Source organism: Xenopus laevis, chromosome 7L (assembly GCF_017654675.1).
Source record: "Xenopus laevis strain J_2021 chromosome 7L, Xenopus_laevis_v10.1, whole genome shotgun sequence".
Classification (NCBI taxonomy): Eukaryota; Metazoa; Chordata; class Amphibia; order Anura; family Pipidae; genus Xenopus; species Xenopus laevis.
The window spans coordinates 82,106,852-82,131,451 of NC_054383.1; the positions used below are offsets into that span (position 1 = coordinate 82,106,852).

At 40.5% G+C, this 24,600-nt stretch overlaps 1 protein-coding gene across 1 annotated transcript; it reads right to left on the reverse strand.

The window, feature by feature from the left end:
- Nucleotides 1-5,914: 5,914 nt before the first annotated feature.
- On the reverse strand, nt 5,915-23,618 carry c2cd2l.L (C2CD2-like L homeolog). The gene is made up of 14 exons (XM_018225800.2): nt 23,124-23,618; nt 19,092-19,187; nt 18,838-18,957; nt 16,507-16,614; nt 15,477-15,587; nt 15,286-15,391; nt 14,978-15,095; nt 14,026-14,090; nt 13,805-13,932; nt 12,892-13,063; nt 11,912-12,010; nt 10,964-11,097; nt 7,994-8,261; nt 5,915-7,472 (listed from the first exon to the last, which is right to left on the reverse strand). Exons 1-14 carry the CDS (start codon nt 23,373-23,375, stop codon nt 7,270-7,272), a joined length of 1,980 nt encoding a protein of 659 aa, XP_018081289.1. The 5' UTR covers nt 23,376-23,618; the 3' UTR covers nt 5,915-7,269.
- Between the last annotated feature and the right edge of the window lie 982 nt (nt 23,619-24,600).

The window sequence follows — 24,600 nt, forward strand, 5'->3', positions numbered from 1 at the left end:
GCTTTCTAAGCTTTTTTGGGTCGAAGAAAAATCGTTCGATCGATGGATTAAAATCCTTTCGAATCGAACAATTCGAAGGATTTAATCGTTCCACCGAACGATTTTTCGTTCGATCGTTCAATTGAACGAATTGAGGTAAATCCTTCGTTTTCGAAATACGGCAGTCGAATATCGAGGGTTAATTAACCCTCCATATTCGACCGTAAGTCCAGCCGTGACAGGGAAAGTGGGTCTTGTGTTATACAGTAGTTAGTGGTCCATATAGTTATTCCTTGGGAGAAAAAAAAGGCTTTTTAAAGAAGAAGGCGGAAAAAATGGAACAGAAAAAGAAATACTCTAGTACAACACGATTTAAAGAAAGAATATATCTTTTTTTTTCAAAAGATAATAATTGGTTTTGTTACTGAGTTTTAAGATTGATGAATTGCAAATGGAAACCACTAACCTCATGATAATTTGACTGATTTGTCAGATATCACTACAATTGGTCGTTAGGGAGAGAAAAATCTTGACGTCCGTGGCAGTAATTTGCAATGCAGATTAGCTGTAAAAAGGGTGTATTGCAGTGCTGCCCAACTTCTGTGTAATGAGGGACGGAATTTTTCTGGCCTTTGTAGTGGAGTGCCAATAACGAAAGACAGTGTTAACCACTCCCTGTTTTTAAACCACACCATGTTACCACAATAACTTTTAAGGCCATATCCACATTTAGTGGTGGTAGTACACCAAAAAAAACATATGGTTGGTGTTCACTGCAGGGATATCATTCATATGTGAAACAAGTTCATTAAGTCATATACATACCTCCCAACATTCTGCAAACGGAAAGAGGGACAAAATAATTTTTTAAATATGGCATCCAAATTCTGGCAAGATAAATGATGCATATATGTTTTTACGGACGGTGACTTAATTACGTTTTGTATTGGCGATCATTCCTGCTCCATTTTGCATGTAAATAGTTTTTCTATTTCCAGCCAGCGAAATTATAGGGAACGAGAACAATGAGAAGTGCATGTTGGGAAAAGAAACCTATGTTCTGAAAAACACATGAAAATCGCATGTTGACGGTCGCATGTGGTTTCAGTGGTTATTTATGCCCGACTGAGCTTTTTTAAAAACGTAACGTAAGAACGCCATGTCTGGTCTTGCCCTAAAGGAACAGTTCAGTGTGAAAATTAAAACTGTGTAAATAAGGTAACCAGGGTAACAAATCAGTGTAAACCCAGAGATCTGAAAAGCAGGAAGTAGTGTTCTGGCTATTATGTTACACATCCAGTCACTCCAGCCTTTATACATTACATTTTTGGCTAACTAACTATATTAGAAACATTTTTTATTTTGCACAGCCTATCTATTTAATTTTTTTTTATTTTTACACTGAACAATTCCTTTAAGACATACTCTTAAATCCATATGCCTCATCCTCTCCTGTGGATAACAAAGCACATGCAACACATAACGCCTTAAGGGCCCCTAAAAAGTATTTCCAAATGCTAACCAGGTTCACTTCCCACAGGCAGAACATGGCACACAGAGTATGGCACACACAGGGAGCATAGGGCAGGCAGAGTATGAAAAGCATATGGAAGGCAGAATAGAGCAGAAGACAGGGAAACCTATCAGGACCAGTCTAAGATGAACAGTTCATACTGTCCTACATACAGTAATAATGCTGGGGCCCCTTTAAAGGAGAAGGAAAGGTTAAAACTAAGTAAGCCTTATCAGAAAGGTCCATCTAAATATACCAGTAAACCCCAAAAGTAGCGCTGCTCTGAGTCCCCTATCAAAAGAAACACAGCATTTCTTTCCTTCTATTGTGTACACATGGGCTTCTGTATCAGACTTCCTGCCTTCAGTTTAAACCTCATTGCCCTGGGCATGAGCATGCTCAGTTTGCTCCTCTTCCCCCCCCTCCCTTCTCTACTGTAATCTGAGCCAAGAGCAAGGAGAGACTCAGGCAGGAAGTGATGTCACACCATGTTAATACTGCAGCTGCTATCCTAAACAAACAGAGAGTTTCTAGAGCTATTTACTCAGGTATGGTAAAACATTCTACAGAATAAATATAGCATTCTAGCTTGCACTATTGCAGCTAATCTATTGGCAATAAAATACCTCCGTAGCTTTCCTTCTCCTTTAATAGTTTGTATGAGTGTGAACTGGTGAACCATGTGGGCACTTTCAGAGTTGTGATCACTATAGGGCTTTAGGGGTATGAAAAATGCAGGAGCTTACTATACTGTCTGCATCTGAGGTGTAAACAATGCAGGGGCCAATTAATTTCAGTACTGGTACCTTTTAAATCTTATTTTTATTGGTCTGGTGAGATTTGTATTTTACAATAATTATTTGCAGAAAGCTGATCATAAAACATTACTCTCATTCAACAGTTATCACCCAGATCATGTAAAAAGCTCCATTCCACTGAGCCAGTACACACATATTAGAAAGATAGTATGAGATGATGATGAGTTACAGAACCATATGCAGGACGGGTGGCATCCAATGTCTTTAACGGAAAAGGAAAAACAGAGTACTTAATGGATATGCTAAGAAAGTAGGTTCTAATACAAAGAAGATCTGTTACAGATTATAACAGGGCCAGTCAGTATGTGGCTCGGCCAGTCACCTACTTCAACAAGCATACCCACAGATTAACGAGTTTAAAACTTTTCAGTTTGTGTCATTTAGGAAATCAAGTACAATACAGGATAAATGTATGCAATAAAAGCAATTTGAAGTGATTACAATACTGGAGTACAAATCTATGTGCAATACTTTTGACCCTGCACCCGCATCAATTAAAGAAAGACCGGATTGGAGTGCGGCTACTTACTACTGACTATATAACAGGAAATTGTTTTACTCACTGTAATTTCTGTTTCCTGTCACGTTCCATGGCAGCACTCACCAATGGGTTAATCTCCCTCCGGGTCAATGGACAGGACCTCCCTCCAAAAAGTTAAAAGGGATAGCCCCTCCCCTCTTCACCTGTCTTAGTTGTAACACTTGTCAAAATTGAGTGGGAATTCCCTGGTAAGTGCTGCCATGGAAGGTGACCAGGAAACAGAAAGGACGGTGAGTAATAAACAATTTTCCTGTTTTCCTCCCATGGCATGCACTCACCAGTGGGAACTATTTAAGCTTATATCAGGGAGGGACCAAGACACATGTATGCCATGAAACACAATATGCTTTTATTCAGCACATTCGACTGCAAAACTTTTCTCCCAAATCTAGCTTCTTGGGAAGCAAGGACATCCAGTCTATAATGTTTTATAAACGTGCTGACTGAAGACCATCTTGTAGATCTACAAATTGCTTCTGGCGATGCTTTGGCTTCCATCGCCCAGGAACTTGCCAGTGCTCTAGTAGAGTGGGCTTTCAACCCCCGGGGAACCTTCCTGCCTGCTACATTGTAAGCTTTTGCAATGGCTGCCACAATCCATGAACTTAACGTCTTCTTTGAAGGAGCTTGAACCTTCCGAAATCCACAGGGAATCCACAAACAGCCAGTCTGATTTCCTCCACGTACTTGTTCTTTCCAAGTATATTGTTATTGCCCTGACTAAATCTAGCTTATGCCAGCGGACTTCTTTATCTGTTTTCGGAGATGAACAGAACGACCGCCTCCAGATCCATGTGAAATTTTGAGACAACTTTCGGTAGAAACTAAAAAGCTGCTGGCAGGGTCTTTAAAATTTGTTGTAAAAGACTCAGCAGCGCACAACGCAGACAGTTTTGTTACTCGAAAAGGTGAGGTGACTGCTACCAACAGAATAACTTTCAGCGTGAGATTCCACAATGAAATTTCTCTCAGAGGTTCAAACGGAGCTTGTGTTAGTGTGTAAAACAAACGGTAAATCCCATGGTGGAGAGTTTCTTTATGCATGGTCTCATCAGTGCATTAAAAAATCTTTGTAGTAAAGGATCAAGTGCCCAACTTTTCCCTGTTAGTGCTGAAACTGCCAACACTTGTACCTTCAGATGGAGCCTTAGATGACCTGCGAATAGAAAATTCACTAGAGTAGATGGTGTAGTACAGCTAGGATCTTGACCTGCAACACTTGAAAATTTAACAAATTTGTCCCAGATCTTATAGTACTGTGTTGAAGTTTTTTGAATTTTTTCTTGATTTCAATAGAAATTCGATGACTTCTCCTTCTAAAGTCAGCTTTCTAAGCCTCTCCCTCTCAACCTCCAGGCCAACAAGGAGAGGCGATTTTCCTCCTGGCATTGGCACATACGCAGGGTCAACCACCCTGGAAATCTAGGAATTTTCAATGGATTCTTCAGGGTCAATCTGCAAAAAAGTGGAAACCATGGCCTTCTCGGCCAAAAGGGGATCACCACTATTGCTTCTGCTCCCTCCAGATCTATCTTCTTCAGCACTCTCCATATGAGAGGAATTGGGAGAAAGACATAAATCAGCTCCCCGGACCAGTCTTGCCTCAGGCCATCTACTGCGGCCACCTCTCTGCATGGGTGTCTTGAAAAGAACCTTGCATTTCCTGTTCCTTATGGACACCATGGCATCTACCTCTGGAAGACCCCACGTGTTTACTAGAGACTGAAAGATGTCTTTGTGGCGACTCCATTCTCCTGGATCTATCGTGACTCGACTTAAGAAGTCTGCTTTTATATTTTCCGAACCTGGTAAATGCACAGCTGTTAGATTTACTAACCATTCTTCTGCCCAACAGAAAATATGACCTGCTTCCTCCAGCAATGTCAAACTTTACTTTTACATTCTTTCCCTGTATCACCTTTCCGAAAGCGAATAGAGCTTCTTTTATAGCCTTTAGCTCCAGGATATTTGATGATACCTGCTTCGTTTTCCAAGATCCTTGGACAAATTGGTCCTCTAGATGGGCTCCCCAGCCTACGCCTGATGCATCGGTTGTCAGGATAGTCCACTCTGGCTCTTCCAGATACATACCTTTCACCAGATTTTCTTGCACGGACCACCATCTTAACTTTTCCTTTAGATTTCGAGGCAACTTCAACTTCTTGTGTAGTTTTAGAATCTTCAGGCAATGTCGCACTGTCACTACTGACTGGCTCTTGAAAACCTTCACCGCTTGAACAACCTTCTGTTGCTTTTCTTGGAAGACTCACCACATTTTCTTTTGTTTGAAAATATGCCCCCAAGAACGTCAGCGACCTTGTTGGAGACAGAATGCTTTATCTAAATTGATTATCCATCCGTGACTTTGAAGAAACTCTACCACCCTTCTCATGTAGTGTTCTGCTTCCCCCTTTGAACTTGGAAGACATTTAAACTGTACATGCATCTCGCCGTGCCTGCACGCCACTTTTCTTAACGTATTTGGCGCCAATCACCTCCTCTACTGTTTCTAGTGCGCCTCTGCCCACTTCCAAGATGGCTGACACCCCACTTCAAGATTCCGTGTTCACTACACAACCCGGGGCTTATAATCCTGATGCAGAGACAACCACTTTCTTCCCCTACCTTCTGGATGATTGTGCGGTTTGCCTCCTCCTTACATTGCAGCTTTTTCTTCTTCACCGCATCGTCTGAAGATCAAAATCAAAAGTTTATTTTTAACGTTTCGGCACCTATACTCGTGCTGTCATCAGGAATGTGACGGCACGAGTATAGGTGCCGAAACGTTGAAAATAGAGAGAGAGAGAGAGAGAGAGAGAGATATGCAATAGACAGCAGCACCACACTTCAGAATTAAATACAATCTTGTATTTTACCACACTCAAAAGGAACTGATTTTAATAGACAAGCAAAAGAAATTCCTGGAATTGATTTTAATAGACAAGCAAAAGAAATTCCTGGAATTTCTTTTGCTTGTCTATTAAAATCAGTTACTTTAACCAAGCCTGTTCGGTACAGTATTTTTGTGTTATTTTGTACAAAAAAATAAAAAATAAAAAAAAAGACAGTTCATGTTTGTATTTTATTAACTTAAACCATTTTCATTACATCATTTTACTTGCACAATAAATTACTTCAGTCTTACTGCTTTCTTTTATTTTAGTCTCACAATAGCAAACTGTTGAGAGTCTCCCAATCCCCATAAGCACAGTATTATGAGGAAGTCACCTTAATGCCAGCTTTTAGTATTTTGAAAATGAAAGTAATAGAAGCAGCTGTTCTATAACTCAGATATTAGTGTGTATAAAATTATTGGTCTTTCTATTCACACCTCTCAATTTCAGAATACTGTTTTTTAGGGTTGTGGCTCCAACCTGACAATGCAATAAATAAATTTTTACTTTGTAATACAGTGTTGCATCTTATTAGCAATCAGATGGCAGTGCCATTGGAGCGCTGCAGAACAGTCTTAGAATAAAATACATATTAAGGTGAACTTTCCCTTTAATATAATGGTTTTCATTCACTTTTGTGTTGTCTGTAAACAAGGGTCATATGGCAAAGCTTCAGGTATATAAATAGGGGGTAATTTACAAATATACAGACTTGAAAGGAATAGTAAGGATCACACGAGTCTTACACTGTGTCAAGCCACAGGCTGCACCGCGGCATCACATGACTATTAGTGCTGCAGGCATTGGTCACACATTTATTACATTGCACTTATGTAACCTCTACCAGCAGAGAAACTACGTACCTCTCCAAGAAACATGTTATTTGAATTACTTCATAGTTATTAAATACATAAAGATGCATACAAGCCTACAACATAAAATACAATTCCATTCCACAGCTGCATTATACCACAAACGATAGATTTTTTTTTAAACCCAGTAAAAAAACCTTGTCAGGAAAACAATTGGGCCTGGTATTGCTCGCCTACTTTAGGGAAAGAACTACACATGCTGCAATATCTATATGTCCTCTGTGGATGTATATTTCTATACTTTAAATAAGGAAACCTTTCATTTCATTGCAGGAGATAGAATATAGACCTGCAGCCAGACCGGTCACAGAGATGGCAGAATATAAAATCCGTGACTTTAAAAAATCAAATCCAAGTATTAGAGGCCTAGGGATGAGTATAGTGTTCCTCTAGCGAGTCTCTCAGACCAGTAAATGAATTCACTGGAAAAGCCACAATCACTTCATGGCAATTTTGTATTACATGCACTTTAAAATCTAGAATATCCTTTCCAAAAACTGCCCCTATTCTTTCATTAGGCTCATTAAACGTTCACCAATCCATGTCACTGCCTGGCAGGAAACACCACCATCACTCCCAAAAACCATTAGCAGCTGTGCAAAGGGCATGCAGGGTCAGAGGTAGATCGGTATTCTCAGTCAGCCATTCTCTGTCACTTCTCTGGAGTGCTGCCATTGATGCTAGGTTTGGTCTTGGTCTTTAGAGAGAAACGTTTCAGCAAGCGTTTGGAGAAGCTTCCGCTTTTTTTGCGAGAAGCAGAAGCAGAGTCTGTCAGATTATCATGTGATTGGCTTAAGCCTGGCTCCCGATGACGCCGGCGAAAGAGGAGTTTAGTACCACTACGAAGGAATCCCACTGCAAGAAACAAGAAAATGAAATTATTTACTCAGTAAATATTCATAGCACACCAAGCAAAGCAAAGGGTTTTTACTGATAATAATGGACAGAATAATGTGGCCTAGATTCAAATAAAATTACTGCCGTGTTTAGGGTCAGGGCACAAATCTAATGTAAATTGCTGGCGGGATGGTACTCGGCGCGATTCGTTTCCGAAGTCGCCTCACAAGAAACAATTCACGCTGAGTGCCATCCCGACGGCGATTTACATTTTAGCTGACAGGGGAGGCAGTTCGGGGAGATTAGTTGACCCAAGGATGAGGAGATTTGTCGCCAGGCGACTAAACTCCCTGAATCTGCCCGTGTGCCCTGACCCTTAGGTGCAATAAATACTGCATATATAAGTGGTCAGATAAATAATGCTGTGCTATTAAAGACAGAGAAGAGATAAGCAATATGGCAGCTCCCAAACAAACAAATAAATGCAAAATGCAGTATTCATTGAGTTACACATTTGATTACATTATCTGACATATCACCTTTATGTTCCTTTAAGCTCCGCGTCTCTAGAGTCCCAGTGGAGCCAGTTTCAGACTCCAAGTCATCCACAGAAGGTTTATCTGAGATGTCAGATTTTGTTGTATCATCAGTGTCTGGCCCTTGGGGAGGAGTCACCCCATTATCTATAGGGTCCAAAGTAGGATCTGGTAGTGGAAAGTCTTCTCCAAGAGTTAGACCTTGTAATGAGGCATCCATGGAGGCTGCATATCCAAGACAGAGTGCCATCTCATCTTGGCCAATGGGAACCTATTGCAAGAGCAGGAAAGGAAATTAATCACAGTAAATGTATTGGTGATTTAGAAAGTAAAAAAAAAAAAATTAAAGGAGGCTTTATAAACCTTGTTATTATACTATTAAAACTGAAATATCATATATATTAAAGCAAAACATTTTTCCTAGCTAAAAGGTTTTTTCGCAACTGGTAAACACATATTGTATAAAACAAATCTACTAAAAGGCAAGCTTTGAAAAAGTTAATGTATTGTTACAATCAAGGCCACCGTCAGAAGGACCCAGGGTACCCTACACAAAGGGAGAATAAACCTCAACAAATAATTTGGCTAAAAATGCCACACCCTTATGTTGTGAGCTTTGATTCACAACATGTACTGCTAAATGTGATCAGTTACCAGACCTGGCACTGGCTTATTGTATGTCACAATATAAGATTCACAACACAAGGTGTTATTAAACACCCTCTATAGCTGCATTTCTAATTATCAGTCTTGTACGGTATGCGACCTGTTATACAGAATGCTGGGGACCTGGGCTTTTCCGGATAATAGATCTTTCCTTAAGGTAGTGTTTTATTATTACAGAGAGAAAGACAAGCAATTTTAGAAATATGGATTATTTGGATAAAATGGAGCCTATGGGAGACAGCCTTTCCGTAAATCGAAGCTTTCTGGATCACAGGTTTCCGGATAACACATCCCATACCTGTAGTAAAATGTTTAATTATCAATGTTACTTACTTTACTACCCCAGAGAAATGTCAGAGGAGAGTGAATAGTACAGTAGCCATGGCGAATATAAATGCCTTTATGTATTCTGCAGTGCTGACAAAGCTCAGAAGTTAAAACCTTGAACAGTTGGATTGTCTAGAGTATTTTAATGTAAGTGACTTGATGGGCCAAGATGCCACAGAAGTAAATTGGAAGTGTATCCAGCATTCAATCAATTTCTAAATGAAATTAAACAGTACTCAGCTTGCTTGAAAATGAAAGAAAAAATGTGATCTGAGATTTGTTTTTAATAGTGATTAACCTATTTAAGATATTTCATAAATATGCACACATTAATGGAAATATAAAGTCTTCTCAAAATTGATAAATCCTGCCCCTAAGTGTGCAAATGTGAAGCTTGGAAAGACAGAAAACTGCAAATAAGCTCTACACAATCTATAATGAGTACTCTAACACTGTGCTGTCCAATTTCTGTGGTACCGAGGGCCAGAATTTCTCTAGTCTACATGGTGGAGGGCCAATAATGGAAGCCAGTGTAGACCACTCCCTGTTTGTAAACCACACCCATGTAACTAAAAGAACTTTTAAAACCATGTTCATATTAATTGTGATAGCACACAAAAAAACCCAAATGGTTGATGCTCACTGCAGGGATATCAGTTATTTGTGAAAAAAGTTTACTAAGTCATCTTACATGCCTCTTCCTCCCCTGTCGATAACACAGCATCCCCCCCCCCCCCGCACATGATTAAACACCTTGGGGACCCCAAGTGTTTGCAAATGCTAACAAACCCCCACCAGGTTCAAATTCTACAGGCAAAGGAGTATGACACACACAGGGAGCATAGTGCAGGCAGATTATGGCACACACAGGAAGCATAGGGCAGGCAGATTATGGCACACACAGGAAGCATAGGGCAGGCAGATTATGGCACACACAGGAAGCATTGGGCAGGCAGATTATGGCACACACAGGAAGCATTGGGCAGGCAGATTATGGCACACACAGGAAGCATAGGGCAGGCAGATTATGGCACACACAGGAAGCATAGGGCAGGCAGATTATGGCACACACAGGAAGCATAGAGCAGGCAGATTATGGCACACACAGGAAGCATAGGGCAGGCAGATTATGGCACACACAGGAAGCATAGGGCAGGCAGATTATGGCACACACAGGAAGCATAGGGCAGGCAGATTATGGCACACACAGGAAGCATGGGGCAGGCAGATTATGGCACACACAGGAAGCATAGGGCAGGCAGAGTATGGCACACACAGGGAGCATAGTGCAGACAGAGAATGGCACACACAGGGAGATTAGGGCAGGCAGAGTATGACACACATAGGGAGCATAGGGCAGAGTATGATGACACACATAGGGAGCATAGGGCAGGCAGAGTATGGCACACACAAGGAGCATAGGACAGGCAGAGTCTAAGATGAATAGTACATACTATGCTACACACAGTGACACAATCCTGTTACTGCTTTAGCACACTGGTTCTTTGCATTACCCCCAAAGCAAGTGTCTGCATGTTCCTGCTAATACATGCACTAACATTGCTTTTCAATTAATATTTTCACACATTTGTAATCTTGTTGTCCGTAAAGTGGGGAACTAAACAAAAGCTTTTTCAATATGGATATGAAATAAATATGTTTACAAACCAATGCATTAAGCAGATACCATAGCGTCTTTAATATAATTAATACAATTGTTCTGGGTCAGGCTAGACTAGAATTATGTAATCCAAAAAGGTTAGCCCTGATTTAGACCATTATGAGATTTTATACAGGTCACAGTAAATAGTAGCAGAAATATATCAGCTGTGAAACAGACATATGTTCCACCCCAGGTATTTTAAAGATAAATAAAAAAATGCTTTACCAGTATATTAAACACACACTTTTCACTGCTACACAGCATACATACAAAATATGTAAAGTAGATGCAAATCGGTAAATGTTTTTCACTTTTACCTTGGAAACGCCAGAGATGATCAGAGTGCTGCGTTTAGTGGGAGTCTTTTTTGCTGGTTTGTTGCCTGGTTCTGTTAGCTGCCTAATGGCTGTCTCAGCTACTGGGTCCAGTCTAAGGGAAACAGGGGAACCCCCTGGCAGAAACAAGAAATATGTAGGTCACAGAGAAACCAACATTCTAAATAGCACTTAACAAGTACCAAATAAAAAGGCTCTCTTGAACACAAACCCCATTATTTAGCAATTGCACAATATCTGTGGCCCCTGCACTGAAATATGTGACTGTTTTTGAATAGTTAATGCAGTATCCTCCTTCTCCTAAACATATTTACCTAGCTTTCTCACAATCCTGAACAGCAAAGCAAAGCAGAAATCTGAAAAACAATGCTACTCAAGATAATTAACTAAATAGGGCCCCAAGGAACTCATGCCCTGCACTGAATCCTAAAATGACAGACATTTTCACCAAAATACCAAAGCTGTACACATGGGAGTGGGTTTCTATAAGAATCTTTTTATTCTGAGCTTCAAGTAAGCAATGCTGAGTGCATGGATAAAAACTGTTGGAGCAAAAGGAGAATGATGTGATGATGGCAGAGAATGAGTGTGAGTTATGTGGGTGATCACTACACATGTTATAAGTAAAATAAGGGTTGTTCAGGTATACATCACAATGTTCAGAAGAAATGGTGAGAGAGGCGTGTCCTCCAAAGAAGTCCGAGAAATCAACACTAAAGAGACTAGTTTAAGATTTTTAAACGGTTTTGTGCTATTAATGACCATGTCCAACACTACACAGGGCTGCTATATGCAACAAATCATACACACTGGATACTATTCATAAAGTCAACATTTGGTTTTACAGTAGTAGTGTACATCCTTATCCTCCATGGAGGAACTCCTTTTTCACAGACTTAATGTCAACAGCCTCAAATTATATACACTCACCACTGCCACTAGGGGAGGAGCCAGGAGAGCAACTCCGGGGCATGAAAATAGGTTTGTTCTCGGTCACTTCTACCTTTGATGGGGACCTAGAAGGAGAATCTGACAAAAAACAATATTACAGGAATGATTATAAACTGTATTTTAGGGATACACCAAATTCACTATTTTAGGATTCGCCCCAAATCCTTTGTGAAAAATTCAGCCAAATACCGAACGAATCAAAACCATCATTTGCATATGTAAATTAGGAAAAGGAGGGGGAAAGAGATCTGTGTGGTTAAAAAAATAATTGCACTTCCTTGTTTGTGTGAAAAAACAGTCAAGCGATTTTTTGGATTCGGTTCAGCCAGGCACATGGATTTGGCCAAATCAGAAAAAGGCTGAATTCCGAACCAAATCCAGGCTTCGGTGCATCACTACTGTATTTTTATTTAGCATGAGGTGCTCAGCAAACCATTCCCCAGATACAAAGGGACACATCCGTGCACTTAGTGTTAACTAAGGGGTATAGTAAATGACCGCTTAGATTTATTACTAAATATTGCCAAATCCTTAAATAAATGCAACGGGTGCAGCTTTTTTGGACAGATATGTAAAATGTAATTATTTCTAAGTGGTCCTTTATTTAATCAAGATCTTGATAGAACGCAAGCATTTAGAAATAAAAATTATCTCCAAATTACCTCGCCCTCAGGCTATGCCCCCCATTTAATTTTGTGAGCACCAAGGGCAGGTAGCCCCACAGTTAAGGAAGCAATTATTTGGACCTGTGGATTCCATTGCAACATTTGGTTATTTCACCTCAGCTCATAGCAAGGTTAAAGACCACCAACTGACCATTAGTTTAGGTTCCCCTACCAATGCTTTGAACTCCTCTAGAAGCAGAACTACAGTTGAAAAACAATGTCTGGACCATAAGCAACTAAGAAAACTGATCAGCAGTGACCTACTGTACACCATAGATTTTAAGTAGCACTTACCGATTTTGCCGTCTAACCGCAGTCGTGATTGAATGGTGGTTACTGTGGTAACTATGGTGCCATCAGGCATCACAGTGCGATCCATCTCCACTTTCTTGGTGGGTGTGATGTTAGTTCTAGAAGCTGTTGCTGCCAGTGTTGCCCTAGGCAAGGAAAGTTCGGGGACCAGAAACTGGGAAAAATAGTATGAACCAAATATGTAAAACACTAAATAAATACTGGTTCTTTATTAATCAGCAAGCTAGATTGCAAAAACTAAAACCTATACACTAAAATCTATATAGAGCACTAAATTATATTGTTTATTCTTCCCTGGTATACTGTATATTATAGGCAATTGCTTCTTCATGTAACAAAAACCTATGTAGCCACTTACCTACCTGTGGGATTTTCTGGGTATAGGATCAGGTCTAGAATTACATTATGTTACATACCGAATCCACTATTTTGGGGTTAGGCCCAATTTTTCATGAAGGATGTGAATTAGGTTAAGGAAGGGTTCAAAAGAACTATGCAAAAAATAAATAAATAAAAAAAATCGACACACTCTTCTTTGTGTAACAAAAAGTGGCATGATCTTAAGGATCAACAACATGTATTTTTAGAGCCCCAACATATTTTGCCATTCTCTGAACGCCAAACTCAATCCTGCATTGCTAATTTGAATGATTCTAAATCAACTTCTACAAATAAAACATTGCTTTCCCAAAGCTGGACACACACTGACACAACTATGACTACAAAAAGCTGGGCTATAAAGGGGGGGGGGGAAGACATTGTTTTGGGCACCCCAAAACATATTGCCAAAAAAAAAAACCGTATGCAACTTTCCAATATGTTATTAACTGTAATTCAGAGTACATTTAAAACTAATGTACTTTGTGATGTCGTTGGGAAGGCTATTACTCCTCACCTCTACAGAGATGGATGGAGTGCCTGTTATAGACTGTCCAGCACTTGAGGTCAGAGGGTACAGGTGCCTTCCACTCAGATCTCTATAGGGTGATTTCAGAGCCACAGATGTTTGTCCAAGCAGAACATCTGTTCAGAGAAAAAGTAAGATTAGGAATAATCAAGGTACCGTGTTTTACCAGCACAGTAAAATAAGCAACATAAAACAAGAACTTTACTTACTGCGTTCGCCTTCCTTTATTTGCCAGACTCTGAGATATAGCTCCTTACTCTGGGTGCTGAGGTCACTGCAAAGGCATAAAACCGTTACCTTTTAGTTCATGGTTAGGCAGGACGTCGGACAGGGACTGCTAGTAAGGGGAATCGATCTTTTTATGGATCAGGAGGGTACTCGCGGAGGGTGAAGGGGTTGGAAATATGATCCGAGGTTCGGCAACAGGGCTAATTATATCTGCTTAGTGGTGTCTGAGGCACAATATAATCCACAGGCAGGTTCAATAACAGCACCGGGTCACCAATATATCACTTGTGGTGCATTACCTAACCACGTTGCGGGAGGGATCTCCAAGTGGGTGAAGGGGTTGGCATCGGATGTGAATGGGCGATTTCCCGATTTGGATGATTCATACTAGAGCATACATACTGAGTATGTGATAATGTTACTGCCATTTATATTTGGTGCATCTACCTACCCACTTTATGGGAGGGATCTCCAAGTGGGTGAAGGGGTTGGCATCGGAACTGAATGGTGGACTTGCCTGTTTTAGTAATTATCACCAAGACATACTGAGTATGCAATTGATTAACCTCTGCAGATGGTTTAGCAACTTGTCTTTGCGACAACCTCATATCTAAATACCCAACAGAGTCAACCACGTTGCCTCTTGTCGATCCACTGTCCTGTTACTAACCAACCTTTTAACTTGTAAACACTGGACATTGTTTTAGCAAATTCATTAAAAGTTATGTTTTATGCAACCAATACACATAAGTGTTCGGATGTAATAGATGGGAAGGTGCAGTCATATGGGCCAGTTCTTTCTTTTTCTTTTATTTGATTTCGTGTTTTTTGGGGGGGGGGGTTTGTACATTTTTTTTACCTAAACAAATCCTGCCTGTTGCTTCCACCAGCCCCCCTGAAAATAGTGACCCCCTTACACCTGCAGCTGCTCACAATGTCATCTCATCATTCCAAGAGAGGTTACAAGCATCTCCCTCGTTTTGTCTGACACTCCGGATCTCTCTTCTTTGCCAAGGAGCATTCAATTCAGCTTCACATCTCAGCTCCGCTTCTAAAACATGTAAGAAAAGTTTTAAGCAAATGTATGCAAAACAGTTCCCCTTGTAGAAATATGACATTAAGGAGGAGTAGAAGGAAAATACATAGATTATATTAGTCTCATTACATATTAAAATTGCAATAGAATTAAAAGGGTCAGGTGTATTATTAGGTCTCTATGGAGTTAAAGTGTTTTTCTCTACCTTTGTCATCAGCTACAGTGATATTCTGTAAACATATCTGGCGAATGAGAAGTTTTGGACTTTCTGCGCTACATGGAGAACCTCGGAGAAGTCGGTCACAGAGACCCTGCACAGAAGAAGGCAGTCAAAAAAACAGAAAGCAAGCAGGGAGGAATAAGAAAAGTTTATCCAGCAATATTAAAGTATCTTACCATATCACCATCATGGGCCTTTAGGTTGAAAACCATGGCAGGCTGTGCACTTAGCAGAGCATCTTGTATCAAGTCCTGTAACGTACACAGTTCTGCACCACCCTCACTACTCTGTTTGTGCAGAGAGAAAAAGCAAAAGCCAAATTACTTGTTGCATGTAGATATACAGAGAAAGACGATGAGGGTTTTTGATCTAAGCTTAGATTGTGGGGGAATCCTAAACTATAGGGCTAAATTATAACTACACATTGAGTGTGCAAAGTGCAATTTTGGATGCAATTTTCTATTTTTTTCGTATCCTCTTTGGGTCTGTTCGCTAACACGGAGCCTGCAGGCGCATGCGCAGTTGAAGTGGATTCTTCACTAGCCCCATCTATGCATGTGACTGCAAGATCTGTGTCAGTGAACAGACCCGAAGAGGATACAAATGGAAAGAAGAGGGCACCGTGGGACAACGCTGCACTGCTTTTTGAGCTCTGTATTCCAAATAGGAGCCCTGATCTATGTAACACACTGTGCAGGGAGGCAGAGGTAAAGGGAGCAGATCAGTGCTACAGAAGCACTGGTGCCAAGCTCAACTATATGGAAATGCAAGGAGTGTGTTTGGACACAAGCACCTTTAATGAACAGCATCAATATGCACAGAAGTTTATGTCCATTTTAGCTGAACCGACTTGCATTTAATGAGTTCTTATACTTCTAGTACCAAAAATACCTTCCTACATTTCTTCATTAAATTTAGATTTGAGTTCTTACATTTTTAAACTTTGTCCTCTGTGTCTTGATAAAACTACAGCAAGTTTGACAACACTACCAGTTAAATGCTGCACCAGAGAATCGGGTCCTGCAGCCACGCTACGTGTGTGTCGGTCTCATCTACCTGCTGTCAAGTACCATAAGATAAAATGATCTGGAAGCTTTCCAGCAAACAACTACAAAGAGATCATTCCAACCCAATAGGAAGCACATTGGTGAACATTACACTTTCAATATAATGGAATCTTTAAATATGATATCCATTTTCTCTCACCTGTAGTGATTGTCTGGGAGTAACCTGCAATGTGATATCAGGGTGCTCTTTAAACCCCCAGGACACAAGAAGACCCTCTTGCGGTAACTCCTCTAGTCGGACCTCTATCTGAAATTGAAGATACATTAGTGGTAAAAATTGGCCACCAATATTTATTTCTTAAATGTTTCCTCCTTTCATCTAAAGACAGAACAGTTGTTGATGTGAAAATAAAGGCTTTTTTAATATTTTCAGTGGAGTGCTGCCTATACAGCACTGTTTGAAAACACAGCAGAAACTCATAAAAAAATTAATGCAAGCATGAAATCAGCATTAGAAAAGACATATAACATAGAATAGTAAAGCACAGATCTCAAATTATTAGAGTGATGTTAGGGTAATGTATAGAATTTAGCTAGGAAAAAAATAGCAGCGACCCACATGAGGAGGCAAATTTATTAAGGGTCCATTTTTACTCGAACTTCAAATATTTATTTAAAAAAATCAAATATGTAAAACTCAGACTAACTCGACCAAACTCGATCTGAGTTTTTCCTCTGAAAAAAACTTGAATGTCATGAAGGCTACAAACTTCTCCAAATTGGTTACTGCACCTCTCCAATTGACTTATACAATAATTGCGCAGGTTTTAGGTGGCAAATAGTCAAATTCAAATTCTTAAAGGGCCAGAGTATGATAAACCTCTAAAATTTAATTAAATTTTTTAAAAAAACTCAATTGAGTCTGGATGATTCCCTAGTAGAATCTGACAGTTTTGACCATAAAAAATTAATTTTCAATTCGACCCTTAATGAATCTGCCCCTAAAATACTGCATGGTATAAATGCACAACAGTGGGTTCTTTTTTAAGTTATGAACGGCACAATCTGATGTCAGAACATACCATTTATAAGGATGAAATTTATAGTATTGGGGAAAATTACATCATTAAACATCTTTTATGATTAATCAGTTAGGCTTATTGAACGATGGTGACAGGCTGTTGCTATTCATGTCAATAGCAGGCAATGTCAGACAATTCTTTGCTGGCTTATTTCCACCATCAGAGAAAATGCTATTGTCATCATTTAATTGTATAGTACTAGCAAGTTAATCTATAACAGGGATTACAGAATAAAAATCGGTATCTGATTATGGTAAGCTTGGAGCACACATGAGATCATAGTGTAATGAATGCCTGCCAAGATATAAATCCTTTGTATGTGCCATAACTTTTGTCCTTGTATGGGAATCATACACTTAAGGTCCCCATAGACGCGACGATTCTTCTTGCCGAACGACCGATTTTAGGGAAGTCCGACCAATCCTTCGAAATTATCGTGCGGTTAGTGGTATTCGAACGATCGTACATCTTACGATTTTTCGGCCGACATCTGTCGGGAAATTGATCGGCCAGGTCAAAAAATCTTTGTCGGCCCCAGTGCAATCTCTCTATGTTTGCAGGGCCAAGCAGGCAGCTCCCCTTTGTTTTCCTGCCAAATTGGACTTTTTAGTTGATGGTAAATTCGTACGATCGTACGATCGTTCTGAGAAGATATTGGTCTCACGATCAGGATCTGATCTTTTAAAAATCTCAACATCTATGGCCAGCTTTAGGCAGAAATTGTCTGCTATTGTGCTTTTATTTTTGTCCACACGACATGTTTCGGGCTGCAAAGGCCCTTTCTCAAGTGTAAAAAATACACTTTTTTCCTTCAATCCTAATGGCATGCAATAGAGTACATTCATCATCATCATTTATTTATATAGAGACAAGTTACATATGGCATATAGTGTAGTTGTGCAAATGCACCAGCAGCCTGTCACATATCATGGCTGCTCGTTGATCTTTAGGAGCAGGGAGTATTAAACACATTACAAATACACTGTATGCATATCAAGAACACCAAGCCTGCGCAACACACAGTGAAACATGGTATACTCTTTTGAAATTATTTAGGGTTGTACTGGGCCGATAAATGTCACCACTGAGGTTATAGATTTATGAAATATAAATTGAATATACATTTAGGTCCATTGCCAGCAAAGGGTTTTCAACCAAGTATTAGAAATGAACATTTTATTTTCAGTTTTTTAATTTGTCCAATTACTTTTGAGCCCCTGAAATGAAGGGATTGCGTTAAAAACAGGCTTTAGTTCCTCACATTTGTATGCAATCTTTGTGTTCAACCCACTGAATTAAAGCTGAATGTCTGCAGTTCAACTGCATCGGAGTTGTTTCATTTAAAATTAATTGTAGTAATGTACAGAACCAAAAAAAAGTTGTCTCTGTCCAAATATTTATGGATCTAACTGTATATATTATGTTTTCCCATTAAGTCTTTATCTTACCTGCGCTTGATGTAAAGTTAGAAAGACTTGATATGTATTCATAGAAACAGCTGCAGGGGACTCCTGGGTAACAGAGACCGGGAATCTGATTGGATCAGCAGAAAGGGTACAGAGGAATGCCTGAGAAATGAAGGTTGAAAAGGGACATTCATTTTATGACATTTTTTCATATCCCCTTTAGAAATTTACCATTTCTGCAACTCCGCATCAAGCACACATGCAACAGGGACATCCCACTGCATTACAATTCTCACCATACTACTGTCTGAATGTTCCGTGCAGGAGACATGGCTGATGTGTGAATTGGGCTGTAGATGTGTGCTCTCCTCAAACAGCACCTGGAGTGAACTCTGGGTAAAAAAAAAAAAAAGAGAGAGAGGATAAATTGGGTCTTGTACAATCATGTGAACATACAGTAGAGGTACCTTTTAGCCCACCAACAAGACCTAACATGTAAGTAGGCAACAATGTACAACTTAACATTAATTGTCTTCCCCTTTATCTGAGCTGCCATGCTGATGCCTCCAGTCAGCACACATTGACAGTATTGGCCATGTGAGAAGGTACAAGGTCCTTACCTCTGGCCAACCCCGTTCAGTGAATCCCTTCATTTGGCTTGCGCTAACATGTAGCCTTCAGTAATCTATCCCCAAACTTTTTTAACTGTGAGCCACATTCCAATGTAAAAGAAGTTAAGAGGGCAACATAAACATGCAAAAAGTTCCTGGGTTGCCAAATAAGGGCTGTGATTGGCTATTGGTAGCCCTTGTGTGGACTGGCAGCATATAGGAAGCTCTGTTTGGCAGTACACACAGTGCTGGAATTGTGGAGGGATAACATCCCCTCAGTGGGGATGAAAGAGTTTTGAATCACAGAACTTTATGTTGCTCCTCTCCATTTTTGCATGCAAATAAAATGAAGAGGTAAAATAGAATATAGTTAATATATAGTAAATATATATAGAGGTTAAAAGCAGAGAAGAGATTGCTAGGAGAGGGAAGAGAAGAGCTAGAGTAGTGTTAAACAGATAAAGGAGTTGGAGGCATTACAGAGGGTTATAGAGAAAAGGAGAGAACAGGGGAAACAAAAAGAGAAAATGAAGGTATTAAAAAGAAGCACATTAAGGAATAGTAAGGGAATTATATATATGAAATAATCTTGGGTAATACAAAATATGATGGGGTTGTGCTAGGTTATGACATACAATACATAGGCAAGGTGCTGTGTTTGCAGAAGCTTTATTGAAAAGAATGCAAGTTCACAATTTTAATTTTGGGGTCTCTACAGGTCCCATACTTGCGTAAACATATGATTAATGGGCATTAAATTGTGCATTAGAAGGGAATACCAAAATGGAAATGACAAAATGGCTTTGCTTTAAAGTAGGTGAAACCACAAAGTATTGGTATGTGAGGCTTATTATAACAATGGGTGTGGTTTATGGTTGTGGGAGGGTTTGTTTAAGCATGCCGTGCTATGCTCACTACACAGAATCCCTCCACTTTTTTTCACTCCAATTCAAACACTGAGTACACATGGCTTTTATGCAACTAAAGCTTGCCTTAAAGCCAAGCTTAAAAATAAGCACCTGGGAGCAACATCCAACAGGCCTGTGACAACATGTCGCTTGCAAGATACTGGTTGGGATCACTGTTCTAATCTAAATCCCAGATACTTCAGCTGAGGGCTGTGGTATAATTACAAATAGCCTGTACTTTAGCCTTCTATATGACTCCTTTACCTGGAACCAGTATCACAGACTAAAGGTGGCCATACACGAGCCGATAAAAGCTGCCGACAGACCGAGTCGGCAGCTTATTGGCCCGTGTATGGGGCCCCCCAGACGGGTTTCCCGATCGAGATTTGGCCGAAAGGGACTAAAAATCCCGTTGGATCGCGGCCGCATCTGTTCGTTGATGCGGTCCCGCGATTCGACCGCCCGTTCCCATTCCTAGGGCCCACGATCAGATCAGCCCGATATTGCCCACCTCAAGGTGGGCATATCGGAGAGAGATCCGCTCATTTGGCGACATTGCCAAACGAGCAGATCTCTCCATGTATGGACACCTTAACACAGCAGATCCCAAGTCTATACCTAAACATGCACATATCTGGTTCTTCACATTTAGTTTATCAATGTCACACTGGCCTGCTTTCAGCTGCTGTGATTTTGATATCTACACATAAAATAATCTCACCATATATCTGGGGATAGTCAGGATTTTTATGTTTCAGTTTAGGAAAATACTAATCCCTAGGATACAGAGACGCTATATGAACAAAACAAAAACATCCTCATCCAGTTTATTTGTTAAACAAATACAGATGATGACAGAGCCAAGTTATTTGTGTGGCTAAAATAGCTGCTTTCAGGCCAAGACAGTGCCGTCAGCACAAGTACATTAAGTCAGTGATTAGAGCAGATCTGCATCACCGCCTAGTTAAAATCCGCAGCTAAAGAGAAGGGTTTAATACACTACATGCTCCCTTGCCCTTATCCCAATCACTGCAAGTGATCAGCAGATATTCTACCAATTTTATCTGTATTGTTTGCCATGGGTAAAATGATCTTATGACCCTGAGACCTCTACAGAGCAAGATAAATTATGGTCAGGGCACTGCAGACTAACGTCCACAAAACTAAATCTTAAAGGAAATCTAATACACTTTTCATACTTCATGGTGGACATCATGTAGGTCAAAGAGCATCCAAACGCACCATAGCTAGATGGATCGTGTCCATGATAGAGTTGGTTTATACACTATCCAACAAGCAATTGCCTGTTCAAGCCAAAGCTCATACTACAAGAAAGATTGGCACATCATGGGCCTTCTTTAACAATGTGTCTCCAGAGAACATTTGCAGAGCTGCCACTTGGACTTCTCTGCACAGTTTTTCAAGATTTTACAGACTCAATTTGCAGCACTGAGAGGAATCTAAAGCTGGCCATAGACGCAAAGATCCGATCGTACGAATCGTGGATTCGTACGATTTTCGGACCATGTGTGGAGAGTCCCGACATTTTTCGTCCGTCGAAGATCGGTCGTTTGGTCGATCGGACAGGTTAGAAAATTTCTGTCGCCTGCCGATAATATCTCTGCGTGTATTGCCGATCGTACGATTTTCAGTGGGAGACTGTCACTAGTGTTGTCAGACATAAGTATCGTACGATTGCTTTCAGGGGCAGAACATTGGGTGATCTGTTATTTGATCGGAATGGTAAAGACTTTGATCTGAATGGTTAGTGGAGGGTCGGGAGATGGGAAAGTCCGATCGTACGTTGATTCGTACGATCGGATCTTTGCGTCTATGGCCAGCTTTAGTTTGGCAGAGTTGTGCTGCAAGCAGCTACAACAGTCTGAACAGTTAGATTTGTATATAGTTTCCTACCCTTTTTGGAAGGCTTTGGGTCTTCCCCAGACGTCCTGCACGGACAGGTAGGGCCGACCGCATAAAAGAGATTTTCATACCAATGAATCCCTTTTGCGTAGGCCCGTACTGTCAGTGCAGCATCCCACCCTTTTTCATACCATATGTAAGTAAGTAATAATAAATAATTATATCTCCACTCGCAGACTTTATAACAAACTGATCAGAGGTAGTGGAGACCAGGAAGAGGAGGAGCTGAAAAGCAAGATTATGTTTGTCCTCAGTGTCGGACTGGCCCACAGGGATACCAGGAAAAGTCCCAGTGGGCCAAGGTGTCAGTGGGCCCTCATACTGCTAGACATTTGGCCTATTTCATGGAATAATAGATTATAGTATGTAAAGAAAAGGAGAAAAGATGAGTGAGGAAAGGAAGAATAATAGTACTAAGAGTGGGCCCATGGTCTAAGATTAATTGGTGGGCCCCCTAGTCAAAGGTTTTTGGGTGGGCCCCTGGTGTCCCAGTCCAACACTGTTTGTCCTGCCTCCACAGTAGTGAACATTAACCCCAGACATCCTGCACTGACAGTTCGGGCCTACGCAAAAGGGATTTATCGGTAAGAAAATCTCCTTTAACCACCACGGTATAACACACTGATGTTGTCATCCAGAGAGATCAGTAGAACGGTCAAGCACTAGCGCTGTTTAAAAGTGCCATTTTAAATTCTCTGCAAATTAAATCCACTATCCTTCTGCACTTATTAGAGACAGTGTTCCAAAATGATAATTTCATTATGTTTTAACAGCATCCTTCTTTTTAGGAATAGGATGGATGGAACTGGAAGGCACTGCCGTTGAACTATAACCTTAAGCAAGCATTGCTAGCTGCTGATGGATCCATATAAGAGAGGTATCTTACCTGATTTCTGGCCGCCTCGCTATTAAGGGCTTTGGCCCAAGCTCTGCTCCAGCTCTCTCTAACAGAGGGGAAACCAAAAAGAGCCGTGAGAAGGCCCCGGGCCCCGGGAAAAGCAGGCGTAGGGGATCCCCGAGTAACCTGCAGTAGCCAGGCCAGCACAGTGATGAGAGAAGCTGCGAATAGCATCAGCAGTGCGGCGAACCAGATCTCCGAAACCCCGGGGATGAAGCCTTGCGTCACGGTACCCTCCATTCTACTCCCTGGAAAATAGCGAATGTCAGGCTGAAGGATTTTGTAGGCCCCAGCGATGTGTATTCGGCCAAGGGCCCAATATTAAAGAGTGGAGATCTGGGATTTAGGGATATCACATGTCAGTTCTGTTATTGTTCCTAGCACGCCTCTATTGCATTCAGTCCGGCCCTCTCAATCTCCATCTCGCTTTAGCGTTCTCCTTTAGTTACAACCCACTTCCGGACAGTGAGTTCCAGCCCTCGCCTCCAAATGATTTAAGCCACGCCCACTCCTGTCACACCGCTCACCGCTGGGCTTCTCTCATTCAATTCAAGAGCAAGTGACTGACTCAGAGTCAGGCTGCGACATTAAGCTATTATGCTCATAAAGTTGGTTTTAAATCATCTAACGTCTTTGTTTTGCATCTCTCCAGGCTGGAATTGTAATAGTTAAATGGTTGTTAGGGCACACATACCCCAGCAACTGTCCAATGACAGACTGAAAACTGAATATAACAGGGTGTTATCTCCAGAATGAATCAACTTTCCAGTTGTTGGGTGTTATACAGTTACTGACAGTTGCTTTAGTGTGGCGCCCAGAAACCAGTTTAACATTAATTATACAATACATTTTATTGTTTTTTGTCTATTGTAGTGAGAAATATTGAGAGGGTTAAGACCCACCAAGAGAGCATGGGCTTGTTTTGCATCGTAACCTATAGATTACAAATCCTTCAGAAAGGTAAAAAATACAAATCAGGCAAATAAAATGGGGCAAAATATTTAGAAGCTGCGAATCTATGCATCTGTGCTTTCAAATAAGCAGTTCTGTCATTTAACCCAATTAAAATGGCAGATACTTATTTGAGTAGGCAGATTTGCTTAGGCGTCGACTTTGGTGCCCCATTTCATGGCCACAACACTTTAAAGGAGTTCACCTTTAAATGATCTTTTAGTATGATGAAGAGAGTGATGTTCTGAGACAATTTGCAATTAGTGTTCATTTTTTAAAAAAAAATTTCTATTCAGCAGCTCCCCAGTTTGCTAATTCCGCAATCTTATTGCTAGGGTCAAAATTACCATAGCAACAATCAACTAATTTGAATAAGAAAATTAAATATGAATATCAGAGGGCCAGAGTAGAAAGATGAATAATACACAGTAGCATTAACAATATATGTGTAGCCTTACAGAGCATTTGTTTTGTAAATGATTAGAGTGACCCCCCCATTTGAAAGCTGGAAAGA